At 38.4% G+C, this 18,721-nt stretch overlaps 1 protein-coding gene across 13 annotated transcripts in view; it reads left to right on the top strand.

Annotated features, from left to right (window-relative positions):
- The window catches only part of MARCHF8 (membrane associated ring-CH-type finger 8), a 110,714-nt gene extending 92,979 nt beyond the window's left edge, over positions 1-17,735 (top strand). For 10 of the 13 annotated variants that reach the window (XM_074296346.1, XM_074296354.1, XM_074296345.1 and 7 more), the window contains 5 exons: positions 2,693-2,772; positions 3,043-3,894; positions 5,535-5,715; positions 9,269-9,416; positions 13,426-17,735. In XM_074296346.1, the coding sequence (XP_074152447.1) occupies positions 2,693-2,772; positions 3,043-3,894; positions 5,535-5,715; positions 9,269-9,416; positions 13,426-13,733 (1,569 nt within the window). In that variant the 3' untranslated portion in view covers positions 13,734-17,735. The remainder of the gene's footprint in view (positions 1-2,692; positions 2,773-3,042; positions 3,895-5,534; positions 5,716-9,268; positions 9,417-13,425) is intronic. The other 3 variants (XM_074296356.1, XM_074296357.1, XM_074296359.1) reach the window with 1 other exon arrangement.
- The last annotated feature ends 986 nt before the right edge of the window (positions 17,736-18,721 follow it).

The raw sequence follows: 18,721 nt of genomic DNA, 5'->3' as shown, positions 1-18,721 counted from the left end.
TAGATCATAGTTACAAACAAGCTTATCTATAGGATAAATAGGTAATAATCAAAGGAGGAAAGGTACTAAAAATTGAGAGGGATTGAAAAAAGATTTCATGTAAAAGATGGGTTTTTAGCAAAGATTTGAGGAGTAGCCCCCAGGAGGTAGAGATGAAGCGAGAGAACATTTCAGGCGCAGAAGATACCAAAGCTGAGAGAGGGAATGTCATTTGTGGAATCATAAAATCACTATCACAGCATTGAAGCGTAAGTGTGATACAGAGTAAGTTGTAAAAAGATTGTAGCGGTAGGGAGGTGGAACTAGGTTATGAAGGGCTTTGAATGCCAACTAAAGAATTTGTATTTGATCTTGGAGGCAATAGGAAACCGGGGGAGTTTCTTCAGTGTATGTAGGAAGCGGCAAGAGAAAGGATGACAGGAAATTTACACTTTAAGAAATTCACTTTGGTACCTGAATGGAGGCTGAAGTTGTAGAGGGAAGAAATTTAAGGCAGTCAGGGTAACCAGACATGCTGAGGTAATCTAACTGAGAAATGATAAGAACCTAGAACAGAGTGGTGGAAGCATCAGAAGAGAGAAGGGTATTTGATCTGCGACAAATTGGAAATGCTGGTTGAGAAATACTGTGAGATTCAGAAGGTCCTGAAGGACTTGGAAGGATGATGTTGCTCTCTTGACAAATAGGGATAATTAGAAGGCCAAGGTTGAGTAATTAAAATGTCCAATCCAGAGATTCCATTAATCAGCTTATATCCCAAGGAGGCCATTGATAAAATAAAATTCTCACATACATAAAATTATTTATAGTGTTGCTTTTAATAATAGCCAAGAACTGCAGAATAGATAGCCATTGATTAAGGAAGGGCTAAACAAATTGTGGTAAGAAATGATGAATGTGATGAAATATATAGAAACATGGAAAGTTCTACATGACCTGATGCAAAAATAAAATAAGAGCCAAGAAAATTACATGCTGTGGCTACAAGAATGTAAAAATGGAAATTGAAAAAACAACTGCAAACAACATCAAAAATGAATGTTGCAAAATTTAAAAAATAATCATGGCTTGAAAGAAGAGATGTGAAAAGACACTTATAATGCACCCTTTATAGAGGTGGAAAGTCCACTCGTGTTATATATATTCTCAGATTTTTTTCAGTGTATTTAATCACTTATACCCTTCCCTCCCCCCCTTTTTTTCTTTTCTTTTGTCTTAAAAACACTATTTGTTGGCTTTCTGGCAAGATGAGGGGAAGGATTGCTGGGGGCTATGGTGATATAAAAAAACAAATACATCAGTAAAAGTCATTTTGAAAAAATTACTGCAGATTGTAGAAAATATTTGTGGACCATTAAGTTGTGGACTCCTGGGCTAATTTCTTTCCACTTAACTTCAGGAAGAAGACCATCCTGCCAACAGAGCACAGAGAAGTGCTACTCCATCTTTGTCCCACTGCCTATCTGCTGATCTGGTCCCTTTATAGAAAAAGGAGATAATTACTGTGCCATCAATCTTCCCTCTCGTCTTCTTAGTAGCCCAGCACCCTAAAGTTACTTCGTCCTGGGGTCGAATTCCTAGTTTGTCAATTATTAATCTCATTCCACCCAGTCAGACTCTCCTCATCCCAGGGAACCCGTGGACCATAAGTGCTTGGCTTCATCATTCAAGTCCCCTTCTTGATCTCACTCTGTCTATTCTTTTATTTCCTTTTTTCTCTACCAAGCCCCCCCAGTGTTCCATTCTTAAGCTACTCACCCTTTCCATTGTACTCTCTGGAAAACTTGCTCCATAAATAATAACAAATTTGCTTTCATCTTAAATGTTTTTTCCCACTCTTTCCATTTCTGGCTCTCCCTGAGCCCTGAAACCCTCTTAGTCATACAGCTTTTCTGGCTACCCTTTCCAGCCCTGGTTGGGTTTTTACTCATTCCTCAAAGCTTAGTGATCAGAGCATAGGAAAAGTGTGATACTCTTTGCTCCCCATTGCTACTTCCAAGCTCATCTTCTATCCCCAGTACTTAGGAACATCTCTGCCTTTGAAGTCCACTCAGCTCCACTTACTGCCCCATCAAAATTCTGGTAGCCCTTGCCTATTAGCTTCATATACACTTCCCTTCTTCAGCAAGTAGAGTGCCTGGTGGACTCTGGAGGACAAGGTAAGGCTGGTGGTCTTGCATAGCCCTCCCTCACTGAAATCCAACTCACTTGCCATGTCTTCACTTCCCTGTCTTTTTTGAGAACAAAGGGCAAAAAACCACCTCTGTGAGTGATGGGAAAAGATGCCCCAATAGGGACGCAACTGCAGCCAGCCAGGTGGACAGCAGAGCTCCTTTTATTTATTTTTTTCTTTCTTCTTTCCTTTCCCTTCCCTCTGTCCATTGGTAAAGCCTTGTGAGATAATTCTGGGGTTTATGGGCACTCACTTATTGACCAAGAGGAGATCCCAGGCCAAGCCCCACTTGGTTGTTGTTTGGGACCTTATTGACTCAGAGTGAATGTAAGTAATAGTTTTTTCTGTTTGGATCATTCTCTGTCTCATTTCTTGGGATTTTATGTACACTGTCATTCATATAAACATCATTTATTGGATAACAGTGAAAAGCTCCTGGGAGCATTGTTCGCTGTTTCAGCCACAAAAGCTGTTCTTTCTAGTTTGATTCTACAGCTAACTTGTGATGTTATTTTGCAGGCTGGAAGTCCAACCTGTGCAGCAGCGCCCCATGGCTTCTCTCGCACATCTGTTACCCCATCTAACCAAGACATCTGCAGGTAGAGTATTGCTTGGAGACCTGCTGAGATGCTTATTGAAGAACAGTTTTTCCGGAAAAAAATGTCATGAAAGGCACCATTGTGCTTGGCTTTGCTGGTTTCTAACTTTCTGATCAGTATACATTTGATTCAGACTTTTAATGCTGATTTTGTGCACTGTTTGCTTGCCATGTTATCACACTATTCTCATTTCTTCACTTTGATATATCTGTTTTCTCTTTTTTAATTGTTTTTACTTTCTGTCCTTTTATTCCACTGTTCTGCATGCAGTTCCAGTGCAGTGTTTTCTGAATGTTGTCATCACAGTCCCGTGCAGTCAGCTGTTGTCTTGAAATCTGCTCTCTGCCAGAGTTCTCTGACACAAGGGGTCACTGTGACAGTGATCTGTAAAGACACATTTCAGGCCTCAAAGAAAAACCCCTCTGGTCCAGAATGGATCCAGGCCTTTAAGCCTCCTAAGAATACCAAAGCCAGAAGAACTCTCAAGTTCTCCAAGTCCCTCAATGATGTGGTTGAAAAGGCCCAGAATACTATGGAGAGTTTTGACTGTGTAGAAAGAACTTATTCTGAAGGAAAATTAGCACCACCTCAAGACCAGTGCCTCAGGATGAACAAATTTCACCATAAAGAAAAACAGATTCTCAATCTGAAGCCTCTTGTATTTGGCAATTATAAACACTCACATGTTCCATCATTTTCTGCCAATCATTCAAGCACCTTTGGAATAGGAGCCAACCAAGGGAGTTTCAACATCCCATCCCTTGAAGAGAAAGCAGATAATGAGGCAGCCTTGAAAAGCAAACGATTGCTCTGTTACCTCTTTTCCTTCTCCCACAGTTCAAGCACCAGCAGTTTGCACAAGTTCCATGAGCTGGAAAGCGGCTCTGCTGGCTTGCTGGCAGCTAAATCTTCCAGTGTGTTGGTGGGGAGCACAGGCTTCTGCTCAGATGATATGGGGGATGATGATGTCTTTGAGGACAGTGTATCCTCCAAGCTGAAAAACAAGGAGATACGGGCACCCCTCTGCTCCACTGAGAAAGATAGTGACCTGGATTGCCCTTCTCCCCTCTCTGAAAAATTTACCCCTTTATCCCCTGTGTCAACATCAGGAGACACATGCAGGTTGGTTTACCAAGAACCACCCTCCTTCACTGACCCTTCTAGTTAGTTCTGACTCGTTCTGCTCTCCTTGCTTCTCCAGTCTTTTTGTCTTTCAATATGTGAAGTTAAGGATGAAGGACATGGGCACCTATTCAAAGGGTTAAAAAATAGGTTATACATTTTGTTGAATCCAGATTCTTTAACTTAAAACAACAACAACAACAAAAAAATGAGTCTTAAATGATCTTTATTTTTGATGCCAAAATGAGGAAATGTTTTTCTGAAAGAATTTGGAAGAGAGGAAAATAAGTGTTATCACTTGATTTCTGGATTTTTTTTTAACAGCTTATTCATTTCTAAAGATCATTTCATTTTCAAGCAAGTCTACTATTTCTTACTTTATCTCTTTATGACTCTATTAAAGCATGTCTTTTTTTTTTTTTTTTTTTTTTTTTTTAAAGCATATCCTGTTTATGGAGCAAATGCCTCTACAACACTTCTTTTCCTTATGATGAAATGGATTTAGCCATTTCCAACAAAATCCTAATTCCTTTTAACGATAGCTCTACTTTCCAACCTCTTCCAAAGTCTACTTTCCTTTTCCCTACACTCCTTAGGAATTTTCTCCTCTGTCTTTTACTGTTGGCCAGACTTCTCCACACTGAAATCATCAGTTTCCCTGTTCTGGTTTCACCCCATTCATTCTTCTTTCTTAGTTTCTTTTTTTTTCCCCCTGATTGAGTGGATCAACCATACCAGCATCAGAGAGAATGCACAATATCCTGGGCCACACAGTTGGACCCCTTTCAGAAAAGGTGCCCGTCCTAACTTGTTTTCCAACTACTAGAAAACACTTCTCTACTTCTCAAAAATCCATTTAATGAGCCATGTTTCTTGAGGTTAGTAATCCTGTCATGTTGCATGCTTCCCTAGACCTAAGGAGTGGTTATAAGTCAGAGCCACTTTTCTGTGGGTGGGTCTTGTGGCTTCTTAGTTTTCTGGGCACGGGGGTGGGGGGAGGCTCATATCCTGCCTTTGTTGCTTCCTGTTTGGATGACCTTAGGCAGCTACTTAACTTCTCTGGACTTCAGTTTTCTCAATTGTAAAATATGAAGTTGGGACTAGCTCTCTGAACCTAGAAAGGAGGCTGCCTATTGGGAGGAGAAACAATCAGATGGTGACTTCTTTGCATCTGTCACTAAGTTAGTGTGGGTGCCCTTTCAAAAAGGAAAAGTAAATCCTCTTTTTTGGTCAGGATGTCATTTTGTTTTGGGAGTGAAGTAGAATGATTGCTGATTTTATTTTTAATTTAAATAAATCACACCCATGGATTTAGAGAATTTTGTTCTAGGAAATACTTTCCTATGGCTTTAAATGCCTCTCTCAGTCTTCAAATAAAAAACTCCTGCATGTAATTCCTCAGACCATCCTCATCCTCTCCTTCCAGAACACCCCCAGACCTTGTCTGTGGCTGCAGTGGGCTGTAGTGAGCAGTGTCTGTGCTCTCTGTGCTTGTATGTGAAGGTGTTTTAGTATGATTGAGCAAGAGTGAACACAGGGCTGGCCTGGTCACCAAGCTGCTGTTTAGATTTTCCACCGGAGTTTCACTTTTCCTCTCAGTCTGCTTGTTTTGTGATGAATGTATTTTATTTCTGGTGCAGGATATGTCACTGTGAAGGAGACGATGAGAATCCTCTTATTACGCCCTGTCACTGCACAGGAAGTCTTCATTTTGTCCACCAAGCCTGCCTACAACAGTGGATCAAGAGTTCGGACACACGATGCTGTGAACTCTGCAAATATGAGTTCATAATGGAGACCAAATTAAAACCTTTGAGAAAAGTACGTGTACACATAGTACTTTTAAGGCCAAGGTTTGTCCCACTGGAATGTGTCTAATTTACTAAAATGAATAAACTCCCACAAGAGCTGGAGGGACCTTTACTCCAAAGATGTGGTGTGCTGAAGTCCCCTGAGTCCTGGCCTTTTATTCTGCTTGCTACGTCACACTGCTGTTCCAAATTAAGTGTATCATTGGCAGTAGAAAAGTAAATCATGTTATCTGAATAGAAAATAGCTTGATTCCACTATCATTCTGGCTTACAGATTTAGAGTGATTGCTAAAAGGAAATACATTGGAATTGTATGCAGTGATAAAATTATTTCATTTCTTAAAAGTATAGAGCAATTACACCCAGAGAAGAAATAATGGGAAGTGAATGTAAACTGTTAGCACTAATATCTGTCTGCCCAGGTTACATGTACCTTCGGAATCTAATGCTTATTATGCAACAAGAAAATGGTATTCACACACATGTATTGTATCTAGGTTATATTGTAACACATGTAAAATGTATGGGATTGCCTGTCATCGGGGGGAGAGAGTAGAGGGAGGGGGGGATAATTTGGAAAAATGAATATAAGGGATAATATTATAAAAAAATATATAATTAAAAAAAAAGTATAGAGCAATTGCTGAGTTGCTTTAAAACAGCCCTACCAACTACTGGTTTGTTTGCCCATTACATATTTATTGAATTTTTATCCCTTTTTGCTAATTCTGTCCACAATCAAAACACCCAAACCATGCTTTCCTGTTTCCTGCCATTACTGTCATTCTTAAGCCTAGCATCTACTTTCTTTTTTAGTGATTAGTTTGTCTCATCCCTTCCCAAATAGATTTTTCTGTCTATTCCCTGGTCTGGTATATAACCACTAAAAAGGTCTAGGAAAGGTCACACGATTTGAAGACAAAGGGATCCATGGTGCTGAAACTATGGAGGTGCTTCTTCAGCTTCCTTGGTCATAAATCATTTTCCTTCAGAATAACTTCTATATGAACTTCATGTCGTACATAGAAAGAACAGTATGAGATATTTATCACTAGAAGGAACTGATCAGTGCATCTGGTTGTTTCAGCACAGGGGTCACATAATTTAAGTTCATTCCAGTCATAGAGAAGGGGGCAAAACTCCATATTTTTACTTTTGTGCAGGAATTTAAAATTCAGATGAATAACTCTGAGAAGGTGAAAGGAAGGGATAGGGCTGTCATAGTAAGTATACACAGTAAGTGTATAGATTGAGCAAGAACTCTTGATGCTTGATGGCCAATATCTTGATGATAATGCCTATAGAATAGGGTTTGTTTATTTTTTTTTCCTTTTAGCATGAGCTGGCAGTATCGTCTTAGGTTATATCTGCCTGGGCCTCATCATGGTGGAAGACCACCTGAATGCAAAAACTTGAGGATATGATCCAGAAATCACCTTAATCCCATTCTTGAAGTTTTTTATTCTTTGCTAGATTCACAGGTCTCTTCTTGTTCTAAATTTTGTGATTCTGTGACATTTGTCAAGGTTATAGAAAAATGCACGAGTAGAAATGAGGGAGAAAAATTAGGTATAATATTTTTACATACTTATAACATAAAATAACGACAATATAAATATTCTAAAGTGAAAGAGAATAGTGCTAGCTAAACAGTAATTGTCAGAATTTGTACTACTCCATAAATATTTGTTGAATGTGAATTAAGAAATAAATGAAATACATCAGTACTTCAAGAAACAACATGGGGTAGAAGAAATAGCACTGAAATAATAATACTGTACTACCCAAACATCTTACTGGGTTGTTATGAGAAAAATGCTAAGTAAACCTTAAAAACTATAGAAATTTGAAATGTTATATATATTCTTCTGCTAGGACCAGATTGTCTCTCTGTTTTCCATCTCCTATTTAGAAATTAATTATAAAACCTTATGTGTTTTGAAACTTCCTATGTGGCCTAAAATATGCTATTTGTCATGGCTACACGAAAACATTCTTGTAACGTGATCTCTGCCTTGAAGGAACTGAGGCACTAACTTTAAAAGCACTTTTACATAACTCTCCCAAGATAGTATAAAATTCAATGCAAATTGTGTGGTGTGAATTATCAGGAATTAGCAGGGATTCAAAGAAGAGAGAGATTGCTATGAGTTGGCTTCATTGGGGAAAACTTCATGGAACACATACAACTAGAATGGTTCTTGGAAAAGTTAGATAAATAGATGATAGGAAAGCTGTGTTAAGGTCAGGGAATAATGTGACCAAAGGGGAATGGAGCATGTTCTCTTGACAAGACTGAGTAAACTGGACTGGTAGAGATAGAATGATTGGTTTTAGTCAGTACTTGGAAATTAGACTTGGAATGGGGGAATTTGGGGTTGAGGTTCAGTTTTCATAACTATATAAATTCAAAGCTTATGGACTAAAACTGTGCCATTAAAGGAGTCACCCCCAAAAGATTGGAAACTGTCCCAGATTCCAAACTATCAGCAAATTCATGTGATTCTTCCAAAACTCAGATCAGTGAAAAGAGATGACCCGGGGCAGCTAGGTGGCGCAGTGGATAGAGCACCAGCCCTGAGTTCAGGAGGACCTGAGTTCAAATTTGGTCTCAGACACTTAACACTTCCTAGCTGTGTGACCCTGGGCAAGTCACTTAACCCCAGCCTTGGAAAAAGAAAAGGAAGAAAAGAGAGGACCCATTTTCATTTCACCATATACATCCTTTAATCACTAAAAACTAAAAGAATCACCAAATGGTAGTGAGTCATATCCAGAAAAAGTTGATGGGAGTTGCTCTAGTACAGTTCAGGCCAAGACCATGAGGATCTGGATTTAAGACCTCAGTCTTAGCCAGCCACTGATTTCTTACATGACCTTGGGCAAATAACTACTCTTACCTGGTTTTCTCATCTGTGAAATTAGTATCATGCCCAGTGATCTCTAATATCTCTGCCACCTCTCACATGAAATATGCAACAAAATATACAGGCCGTTTAGGCTTTGTTCTCACTCCCTGCTCCCATTTTAAAAAGAGTCTGTAACTCAAGGCAACACTGATGAATTGTTAGTTGAAGCAGGACAAGAGTGATTTTTTAAAAACCAAGATTATTAACATCTAGGAATTATCAGCTTCAAGTGCAAGCTTTTCATTGTGAATATAATAGAGAACAAAAAGAAAGGCAAACTTCTTTTGACATTGACTTCTGGGGTATAGTTAAGACTTAGTTTACTTGTGTGTTTTCACTCCAGTATACTTTCCCCTTCTCGCTTACCTGTGGCATTAGAAAAATTGGGAATCTCCAGAAGATATCTCCACACTCCAAGCTGTAATTTGTATTCCAATTTATAGTATTATCTAGGGGTCTGTGTAGAGATATCTATAGGAATAATTTTTAGTCTGTGAGAAAATTTTTGTTGGACAGTCATGTAATGTTTCCTCATATTAATCCTAGTTTTTTATCATACAGAAAATTGGTTCTCAATGGAACACTAACAAGCAGTTTTTCCATTTTATCTTAAAAGACTCAAATTTCATGCTGTTTTCTGTTATTTCTTGTCAGTGGGAAAAGTTGCAGATGACATCCAGTGAACGGAGGAAGATCATGTGCTCTGTAACATTCCATGTCATTGCAATCACGTGTGTGGTGTGGTCCTTGTATGTCCTCATAGACCGGACTGCTGAGGAAATTAAGCAGGGACAGACAACTGGTATGTCTAAATGTAGAGCATTTAGTACTAACCCTCCCTCTCAGCCTGCCATGTTTCCCATGTAATTTTTTTAGATGGGAGTCTTTTTAATGTAATACAGATATTTTGGATAGTGTATTATGATTTCAAGCTGAGCCTGAAACTTTGTTACAATGTGGATCTAGACGTGGTCCGAGAATCCTGAATTTAGAGCCAAGAGACAAAATTTCTAGTTGTTTTAATTTATAAAATAGGGATTAAAATACTTAACCTTCCCTAAGATCTTATGAGGACAATTTTGAGAGAAATCACGCACCTAAATTCTGTATTGTGGTAGCAGTGATCTCAAATAAATGTGTGCTGTAGAGAGAAGTACCAGCACCGGTAATGTTGAGCGTGCAAGACTCTTTTTTTCTAGAGAGGTCAGGTAGCAGCTAGGCACACTTGCTCAGGTGGTAAGAGGAAACATGAAGGGAGGAGGAAGAGCAGGCTTTGGAAGCAGGTGGGGGTCAGTGTTAGACGTTTTCAGTTTGCCTTTTGACCAAAAAAATGGTGGAGATGTCCACTCTGAGGTCTCGAGTACAGTAGTGAGGGTGATTGAGAAATGATCTGCACAGTTGATATTTGAAGTCATGAGAGAGTGACGTTTGAAAACTCACCATGTTTAAGGACAGTAAGAAGTTTAAAGATGTGTAGGTGTCAGAAATAACAAAAAGAACTCCATGAAGGTGACTCACAAGGAATAACTGAAGGGTGAGAGCAGAAGTGGTAAGAATTGTATGGGAGAAACCCCAAAGGAGAAGATGTCTGTGTGGTCAGGTGTGCAGGGGAAGTCAGGGAAACCGAGGTTCAGGAAGAACCTGATTGGGCTTCCTGGTATGGTTGTTAGAAAGCAGAGTGGTTTGGGGAAACTTCAGGGTCAAAGGAAGATTTTTGTAGGACAGAGCAAATTGGAATCTATGTTCAGAGGAGAAGGATCATGAGAGAGGAGCCATGTGGTGCTGAATAAGTCCTAACCAAGGTGGACATGCAGAGATGACGTGTGCTCAGTGGTTAGCCTTTGAAGAGGATAAAGAATTACAGGTAAGTTTGTAATTGAGAAACATGGAGGAAGGATTGTGAGGAAAATCATTTGGGGTAGTTTTAATCTCAGCAAAGAAAGAAATAAGGTAAGAACAGAGGAAGGGAAGGAGGCAGAGTTGTGGGGCATTTAGTTTTTACATTATTATGAAGAGTTGAAAATTGGGCAACAAAAGGAACACAGCTGATCATTGAGAGCCTAGTTTATATAGAATGACTTTATAAGAAAGCTAAAATGTTTTTTTTTTCCATAGTGTGAGCTGGCAGTGTTTGGCACACTAGAGAGAGAACAAAGAAAATGAATGCAGATAATTTTACCTCGATCTGGGGATTTGCAAAGAGCAGATATAGGGAAAGAGATTTTAGGCTAAGAGGAAAGACATTGTAAACATAAATGACCCTGAGGTTCATGCTGGGTAAGAAGGCACATGGATGCAATAGCCTGGGGTCAAAAGATTAAATGTCTTGAAGACAAAGAGAAGTTTTAGAGGATGAAGGAAGTTTTAGAGGATGAAGTTGTGTCTCTACAGTCCTGGAATTTCAGAGTTAGAAGGGACGCCATAAATCACTTAGATCAAACCATCCTCTAGTCCTCTGAAGGGATTAATTCAGAGTCCAGGATGTTTGTTGAATAAATGAACTTCCTTCCATGTGATTAGTTTTTAGATTTTTTTTTTTTAATGGGGCAGCTAGGTGGTTTAGTGGATGGAGTGCTCAACCTGGAATCAGGAAAGTTTAAATTCAAATGAGGCTTCAGACATTTACTAGCTGTGTGACTTAAGCAAGTCCCTTAATTTTTGTTTGCCTTAACTGGAATTGTGCTTGCTCTTTACTGGAAAAGGAAATGACAAACAACTCTAGTGTCTTTGCCAAGAAAAACCTCATGGACAACACTGACATACTATGGTCCAAGTGATCATAAAGAGTTAGACAATGAACAGCAATGTGAAAAATAATAATATAAGTATTTGAGGGTTGTCTGACTAAGCCAAGGTCTCTAATGGTATGATAGTTACATAGATGCATGTAACAATGTCATTTTGACTATTATTTTTTTTGGTCAAACTATATGATAGATTCTAAAGGACATTTTATTATCTGATAACCAAATTTATATTCCTTAATAAGCCTAATTGCCTGCTGGGTTTTGTACAGATTTATTTTACTAAATACAAATGCTTTGATCATTTAAAAGTATGGTCAGAATTAGATCTTATTTGGCTTTACTCTGTGTCCTTAACAGTCCAATTTATGATGAAGAAAATTTCTTTTTAAAAAAATTGGTAAGAAAATTCTAAATCCAAAGTCTATGCATAGTTACAGACTTACTCATGTTAGGAGACATATCATGAATTGTTCTTACCAACTTCCTTTGTAGACTTTTTTTATTCCACTCTTCTTTGCTTAGAATCCCACAAACCTTGTGGCTGTTCACATGGGAAAGGACTTGTGCTGGGGAAAGTCAATCATTGGCAACAGGATATGCCATCCATCTGCATTGGACAGCACTACATCATCATCCTATGTTGTGAACATTATCACTGTCAGACTAGAATGTTTTAAGTGTATGCCCAGTAATCTCTGATAAGGAGCTTATTTGCACATTGCAGCTCCAGATGTAAAAACCAAAACCTGTGAAGATGTCAGGAAGAATTTTTATGGCCTCCCTGAACCACTGCTTACTCACAGACAAGGAATGCGATGTGTCCATCCCTTTAGACAAGAGTCATTTCAATTAGTTGTGAAAGACAATATTGGGGTGATTTTCATTTAGTTATTGTAAACCAACAGAGGCATTCACCAGTAATAATATAAGTTAGAGAAATCGTGGTGCAGGAGAAGAGGAAGAGAAACTCCATTGAGAATTTTTTAAATGCCTCATATTTCTTGAAAAACTTGTTATTTTTGCTTGTTTCACCAACTTTGATACAAAGCTTCTTTCACATTTACGTGATAGATTTCAGGATTCTCTGCTTAGCTTAATATTTTGTCTTGGAAACATAAGATTGTCCACAGCCCTCAGTGAGAATGGAGTTACATGATCAGTGGTTTTGTGTTTTAGGATGAAATAGTAACCAAAAAAGCTGAATTAGCAGTGACTATGGAATGTCATTTGCCTCTGATTCATATGTTAGAAGAATGAGCCACATGTCAAATTCCTTTTGTGGAATGTAATAGGAACTAAGAGAATCTTAATTCTCTTGCTTGATAAAAAGTGTGTAACTCAGTAAATAATTTGTTGACATCATGGTCTATGTCACTTATAAGTAAATCTTAGATATAGTTTTACAGTTATTTTGCTACAAATGCTATTATTTCTTAATAAGTTTGAAAAGGGCTATATATCAAGCACTTATTTGGAGGTCTATGCAGAGATGGTAGCAGAAGCATAATTTTTACCTGTATTCATCCATAATCATGAAGTCCTGTGCCCCGGCATCCATAAACCTTAACCATTTATCAGGAGCTAACAATACACAGAGTAGTTAAGCGGGAAGAAAGAAGAAAGCTTGGTATTGAAGTTTGTTGAGAATCTGTTTCATCATCAATAGATTTCCCCCCCCCTGCGGCAACTGGGGTTAAGTGACTTGCCCAAGGTCACACAGCTAGGAAGTGTTAAGTGTCAGGTCAAATTTGAACTCAGGTCCTCGTGACTTCAGGGCTAGTGCTCTATCTATCCAGTGCACCACCTAGCTGCCCCCCATCATCAATAGACTTTTACCAATAGAGCAGACTAAAGACTAAAACCAAAATAAAATCCTCTTGTGCAAATCATGGTGGAATGAGCTAGATAAGACACTAATCTTTGACCAGTAAAGAATGCAGTAAAAGGACTAAATGTGAGGAGAGAGTTTTAAAGAAATTTCATTTGCTTATAGCAAGATCATTGAGTTTAGAGTCTCATTTAGTTCTGGCAACTCATTAATCTACAGCTCTTTCTTCTCCTTAGGGATCCTGGAATGGCCCTTTTGGACTAAACTGGTCGTCGTGGCCATAGGCTTCACTGGTGGACTTCTCTTTATGTATGTACAGTGCAAAGTATACGTACAATTATGGAAAAGACTTAAGGCTTATAACAGAGTGATCTATGTCCAGAACTGTCCAGAAACGAGTAAAAAGAATTTCTATGAAAAACCTGCACTAACAGAGCCAAATTTTGAAAGTAAAGATGGGCGGCACGGGGCCTGTCATTCTGATACAAACTCTTCCCGTTACACAGAGCCTGAAGACCATGGAGCAGAAATTCTTCAAGTCTGATAAGGGAAATCTCTAAGAAGGGGCTGTTTATTTTTTCCCAGACATTCATGAAGAGCTGAGATAACACTGTTTACTGCAAACTGTATACCTTAAAAAAAAAAAAAAATCAGCCAACAGCTTAGACTGGGCAATTGAATTTTTTATTATGTTCTGTTTTTCTAAATCATCTTTGACATATTTTTAATATGTTATCACGGTGGCATACCTCATAAGTTGAGTATCTTATAGGTGTGCTCTATGAGAAGAAATGGTAAAATGTAGGTGACTGATGCTACTGATAGAGAGCCACTTTGCTGACTTATTTATGGTCAGCCAAGTTGTAATACTTGAAAGATGAACAGAAGGAAAGCAAAATATCGAATATCTATGATTGGCCACACCATGAAGCCTGAATTGGATTTTCCAAAGAGTCCTTTCATTTTAACATCAGATACCCCTAAGAACACTGGGAAAAAGCCAATTGTCATAAAATATCTCCATTACCCAAGGAGAGCCTGAGAGAGATGAACTGGAAGACCTTAAATCTGGACTTGGAGCCTCTGCTATATCTGCCATTAACATCTCTCTTGGGTGGTCAGGTTACAATATGCTTTACATGTAAAGATGAGTGACTCACAAAGCAAACAGCACTTTTAAGAATCTTTATTTTGTAATATGTGTGTCCAATTGCATTGAAACTTGAAAGAATGTCTCATTTCAAAATAGTCCTTTCAATACACTTGGCCCTTTCCTATAGGCCCTACAGACCTTTTTGCCTTATGAAATTTAAAATGTTTGTGATCTCCAATACATCCCCACAGAATCATTGGGACCATAGTGGGAACAAACGCTCATATGGAGTAATCACATCTACAAATTCATGGAAATTCATGGATATAAGATGCTTATTTGAAAATATGATTCTTATGGGTTAAATCTTATTTTTATCAAGATCATATATGTCAATTGTACCTGTGTACTTTTAATATATCTGGTCTTAGCCACAGAAATGAAAGGTTGCGTGTTGTGACCTTACAGGAAGGCAAGGGAGTAAATGATCAGAAATTGGTTGACTTTCTTTTGATGCTGATTTGTATCCAGATTTCTTCAATTTGTGCTGCTGTGAAGAATGAATTAAGAAGTAAATGTTTATTATGCGAGTGTGCATATGTGTGTTTTAGCAGGTACAGTGAAAAGATCTGATGAATACTCTATTGTGACCTGATTTATAAAAGAGGAAAGTTGGGGGCCTCTGTGGATGTGGTAGATAAGGGAAGAGTCTGGTTCAAGACTCTTCAAAAGGCTATTTAAGTAATAGGCCTTGTTCCTGAAATGGAAAATGTTGGAGGCATGACGTCAGAATGACTAATCCTACTACACATGGACTGAATTGGCACCAGGAAGTGAACCATTTTAGATGAATTATTCTTACGGGAATTGTCCATGTTCAGACATCATTACCAGAACCAAAATGAATTTAAAAAAACACTTAAATCAATTATTATCAGTAGAGGATACAGCCTTTTCCTACTCCCTATCCTCCTTGTGTTTTTTAAAGAGAAAAAATATATAACCTAGAGTAAACATGGCTGTTTAGAAAACTTCATTTTAAAATCCAGCTTTTCAAAAAATCTCTCATGGCTTTGATTTGAGAAGGATGGCAGATTGAACAGAAAGATCCCAAAGTGCAGCTGAAGTCTTTTTAAAAAACACATCCCTCATCTTCTTTAGACCTTTCAATGGGGAAGAAATGATTTTCTTGCCATCCAAGAGAGGAAGAAATCAAAGGAGCTTCGAGTTCCCAGTGTGATCCACTGGGTGGGTGGTCACATTACCCTTTGGATGCTGCTGCCAGCTTCACAAACCTCCTGTGGATTTGTCTGATAGAGATTCTTTTCTGGCCTGGCAGTGACTCTTGTGGTCCCTCCCATTCCTTTTTGGTGAAAGTAGGCAAAACTCCCAGGCCAGTCACAGTCTATGCTTAGGTAAACTCTGTGTTAAAAAGTGTCCTTACTCCTGCCCCTTCATCAGGCCTGACCTGGGAACAAAATGATTGAAAGGGTGTCCTCTCAGGTGTATCAAATAACAGGTCTGCCAGACCTTTTGAACTGCAGGTGACTTCTACCACTTCTCACAATAGACCCTTTAAAAAAAAAATTAAAATTAGTGTGATCAGCCCGCTCTTGTGTTGGTACTTTCTAAGAGTCGTGGCCTGTGAACTTTCTTCCTCTCAACTCTTTTGAGCAAATGTGGGTAAAACTAGACAAAAATCAGATGTTCTCTACAGAAGTAGGTAACCCAGGAAAGTATGATAGGCTGCTTTAATCCCATAATCTCTTATGTTTGAGACAAGGGATTTCTTTATAAATCTGACCCTTGATGTGAACCAGGGCCAGAATTAGTGTGTGGATAGTGTGACAAGATATCAACTTTACCTTTTTACAGGCTAAAACTGTCCTCTAAACTTGATGAAGGTCCCTCCCCTAAAAAAGGACTTTGCCTGTAAAAATAAATAAATAAATAAAATGCATCCTACTTCATTTCTTCCACTGAAATGATACACAGATTGTCCTACTTTATCTTTTACTGTAAAAGGAATCTGATACTGATCATCCCTAATCCCATTACTGGTCATTTCTGAAGTTCCTGCTTACTTACAGGGCTCTGAGTAAAAAGGAAAGTTGCCATGATAGCATTTCATGAAAGCAAAGATGAAGATTTTTTCAACTCTGCATTTATTTACCAGAAATGTGTTTTCCTAATTTTGTTATATTGACTAGAACTATTGCTCTGTCCTTGCCCCTCCCCACATCACACCAGACTTTAGTGATAAGATATATACATCAAATGTATTTCCATAAATGATCCTCAAAACTGGCTTCAGTAATGAACTCTTTAATTTGTATTTGGGACATTAACTGAACTGAGAACTGAACAGAGAACCAGGCTCCAACCAACCAGCCAGAGAGAGTGAGTTTGCTCACCAGAGTGCTACAGGATCCTGACGTCTTCAAGTGTGTACGTATATCCTTTGTTTGGGTGTCTACCCCTGCTTACAGGTCATATATATGTTAAGCCACTTAACTCATTAAAACCTCTTGACTACTTAGCAAAAGCTTTAGAAAAGGTGAAGAATGATTGGACAAAAACAGAGGCCATAATCCCTCCCTCCTGTTGGTTCTGATCCCTACATCCCTCATCCCCAGCTTCCTTGGTTTATCTCTTAGAGATGCTCCCAGCAGCGACTATTATTAGTTTGTTGTAGGCAGCAGTCACCAGGGAACATCTGGAACTGTTTCCATTAAATTCTCTTCAAATGTGCTGCCAATCCCTGCCCCAACTATTTATTTCTTCCAATGGTGAGAAGACACCTGCTCTCCAAATCAACTACCCACGTGTAGATTCAAGGTTGCTCAACCAGGAAGAGTCTCACTTAATTCCCTCAAGTCTCAAGAGGCTTTTTTTATATCTTTGGAATCAGTAGTGGGAGAGGGAGAGGGTCAGGAAGTTGAAAACAGCCCTTATTCGGTTGCTCAAGAAGGTTCAAGAGCAAATATGTTTTACTTAATTTTTTGTTGGGTGATATTCAATATAGACAAACATTTGGCCAAAGTTTTCTCCCGTGAATTTAGTTTGAAATGTGCTACTACATCTGGGGAGACAAAGGAAGAACCTAAACCCCCAAAAGAAGCACTTAACTTTGTTCAGGAAATAATTGCCCAAGTTTTATAGCTGATCTGACTCTTAGGTGCAACATTTGTAGATAACTTGTATCCTGTTAATAAAATCGATGTACATTGGCATGGGTCCTGTAGTTTATAAAGACATTTGACAGTCGGCAATTTTTTAGTTCTTTAGGAAATTTCTAGTAATTTAAATGTATAGTTTTGTAACCTTTTATGTATGTTAATCTTTTCTCAGTATTACTACTTGGAGAGTTCTTAGTTTCTTAAACTGTAATTGGTTATTTGTGCTGTGATACACAGGTTTGTTGACTGCAGCAATAAAATATTTCTATGAAAAGGAGCATGGCCATGAGAATTTTCTAAGAGGAAACAGAAAATGTTGTTTCATCAGCCACATGAAGGTGTGACTCTTCATTTTTAGGTTTCTGATCTTTGTCTAGTTAAAAGGAAGAAAACCCAGTTCTAATGAGATTTTCTTTCTCTCCTATTCCCCTTACAAAATCTTTCCCTTTGAAGAATTCCAATTTAGGAGCTTCCTTGTACCCATCTGGCTTCAGATCATGAGACCATAGATTCAGAGTCGAGAAAAAAAAAATCTTTTTTAGTCCTATTGATTCACCCAGAGAAAGGGAAGGACTGGCTTGAGGGAATTTGAAAACCAGTTCCTCTGACTCCAGCGTTCTTTCCAGTAGACCAGATTGCCCTTCTGATGTAGCCTTCATTCTTCTTAAACCACCACATTTCAGTCACTTTATGAGAAAAATCAGTCCTGGAGACTGAGTCTAAATCAGAGGACTCTAGTTGAAACTAACTTTGTAGATAATTTAATCTAACTCTTATTTTACAAAGAGAGAAACAGTTTCGGGAGTTGAAGTGACTTGTCTAAGTCATAGAAGTTTGTCTTCCATATTGTCTGCTGAGAGCAAAAATAGATTCAATAAACATATTTACCTGAAGCATTCAAATTCGAGTAGTAATCAATTTTTTGTTTAGGAAAAAAAAACAAAAACACATTAAACCTGAGGATGAAGAATGGAATACTCTTATTTTGCTGTTGGTACATTCTGATTATCTTTAACCTTTTAAACATTTGCTGAACTTGAACAACCTATTTGGTCTTAAAAGGGGGAAAAACACAGAAAAGGACAACAATCACCACCAGAAATCTTTGCCCAGCAAGCCCTTGTTGTTTGTCAAAATGAATCGTTGTATGTGTTTCTCTTGGGTCAGGAGAGCTATACAAAAGGATGGAGAGAGTGGTTGATGTTGAGCTTTGAGGAAACGTGACGCCAGTATGAGTAAGAGTTGGTGAATTAAAAAGCT

Source organism: Sminthopsis crassicaudata, chromosome 2 (assembly GCF_048593235.1).
Source record: "Sminthopsis crassicaudata isolate SCR6 chromosome 2, ASM4859323v1, whole genome shotgun sequence".
Classification (NCBI taxonomy): Eukaryota; Metazoa; Chordata; class Mammalia; order Dasyuromorphia; family Dasyuridae; genus Sminthopsis; species Sminthopsis crassicaudata.
This window is presented reverse-complemented; position numbering and strand designations above follow the sequence as displayed.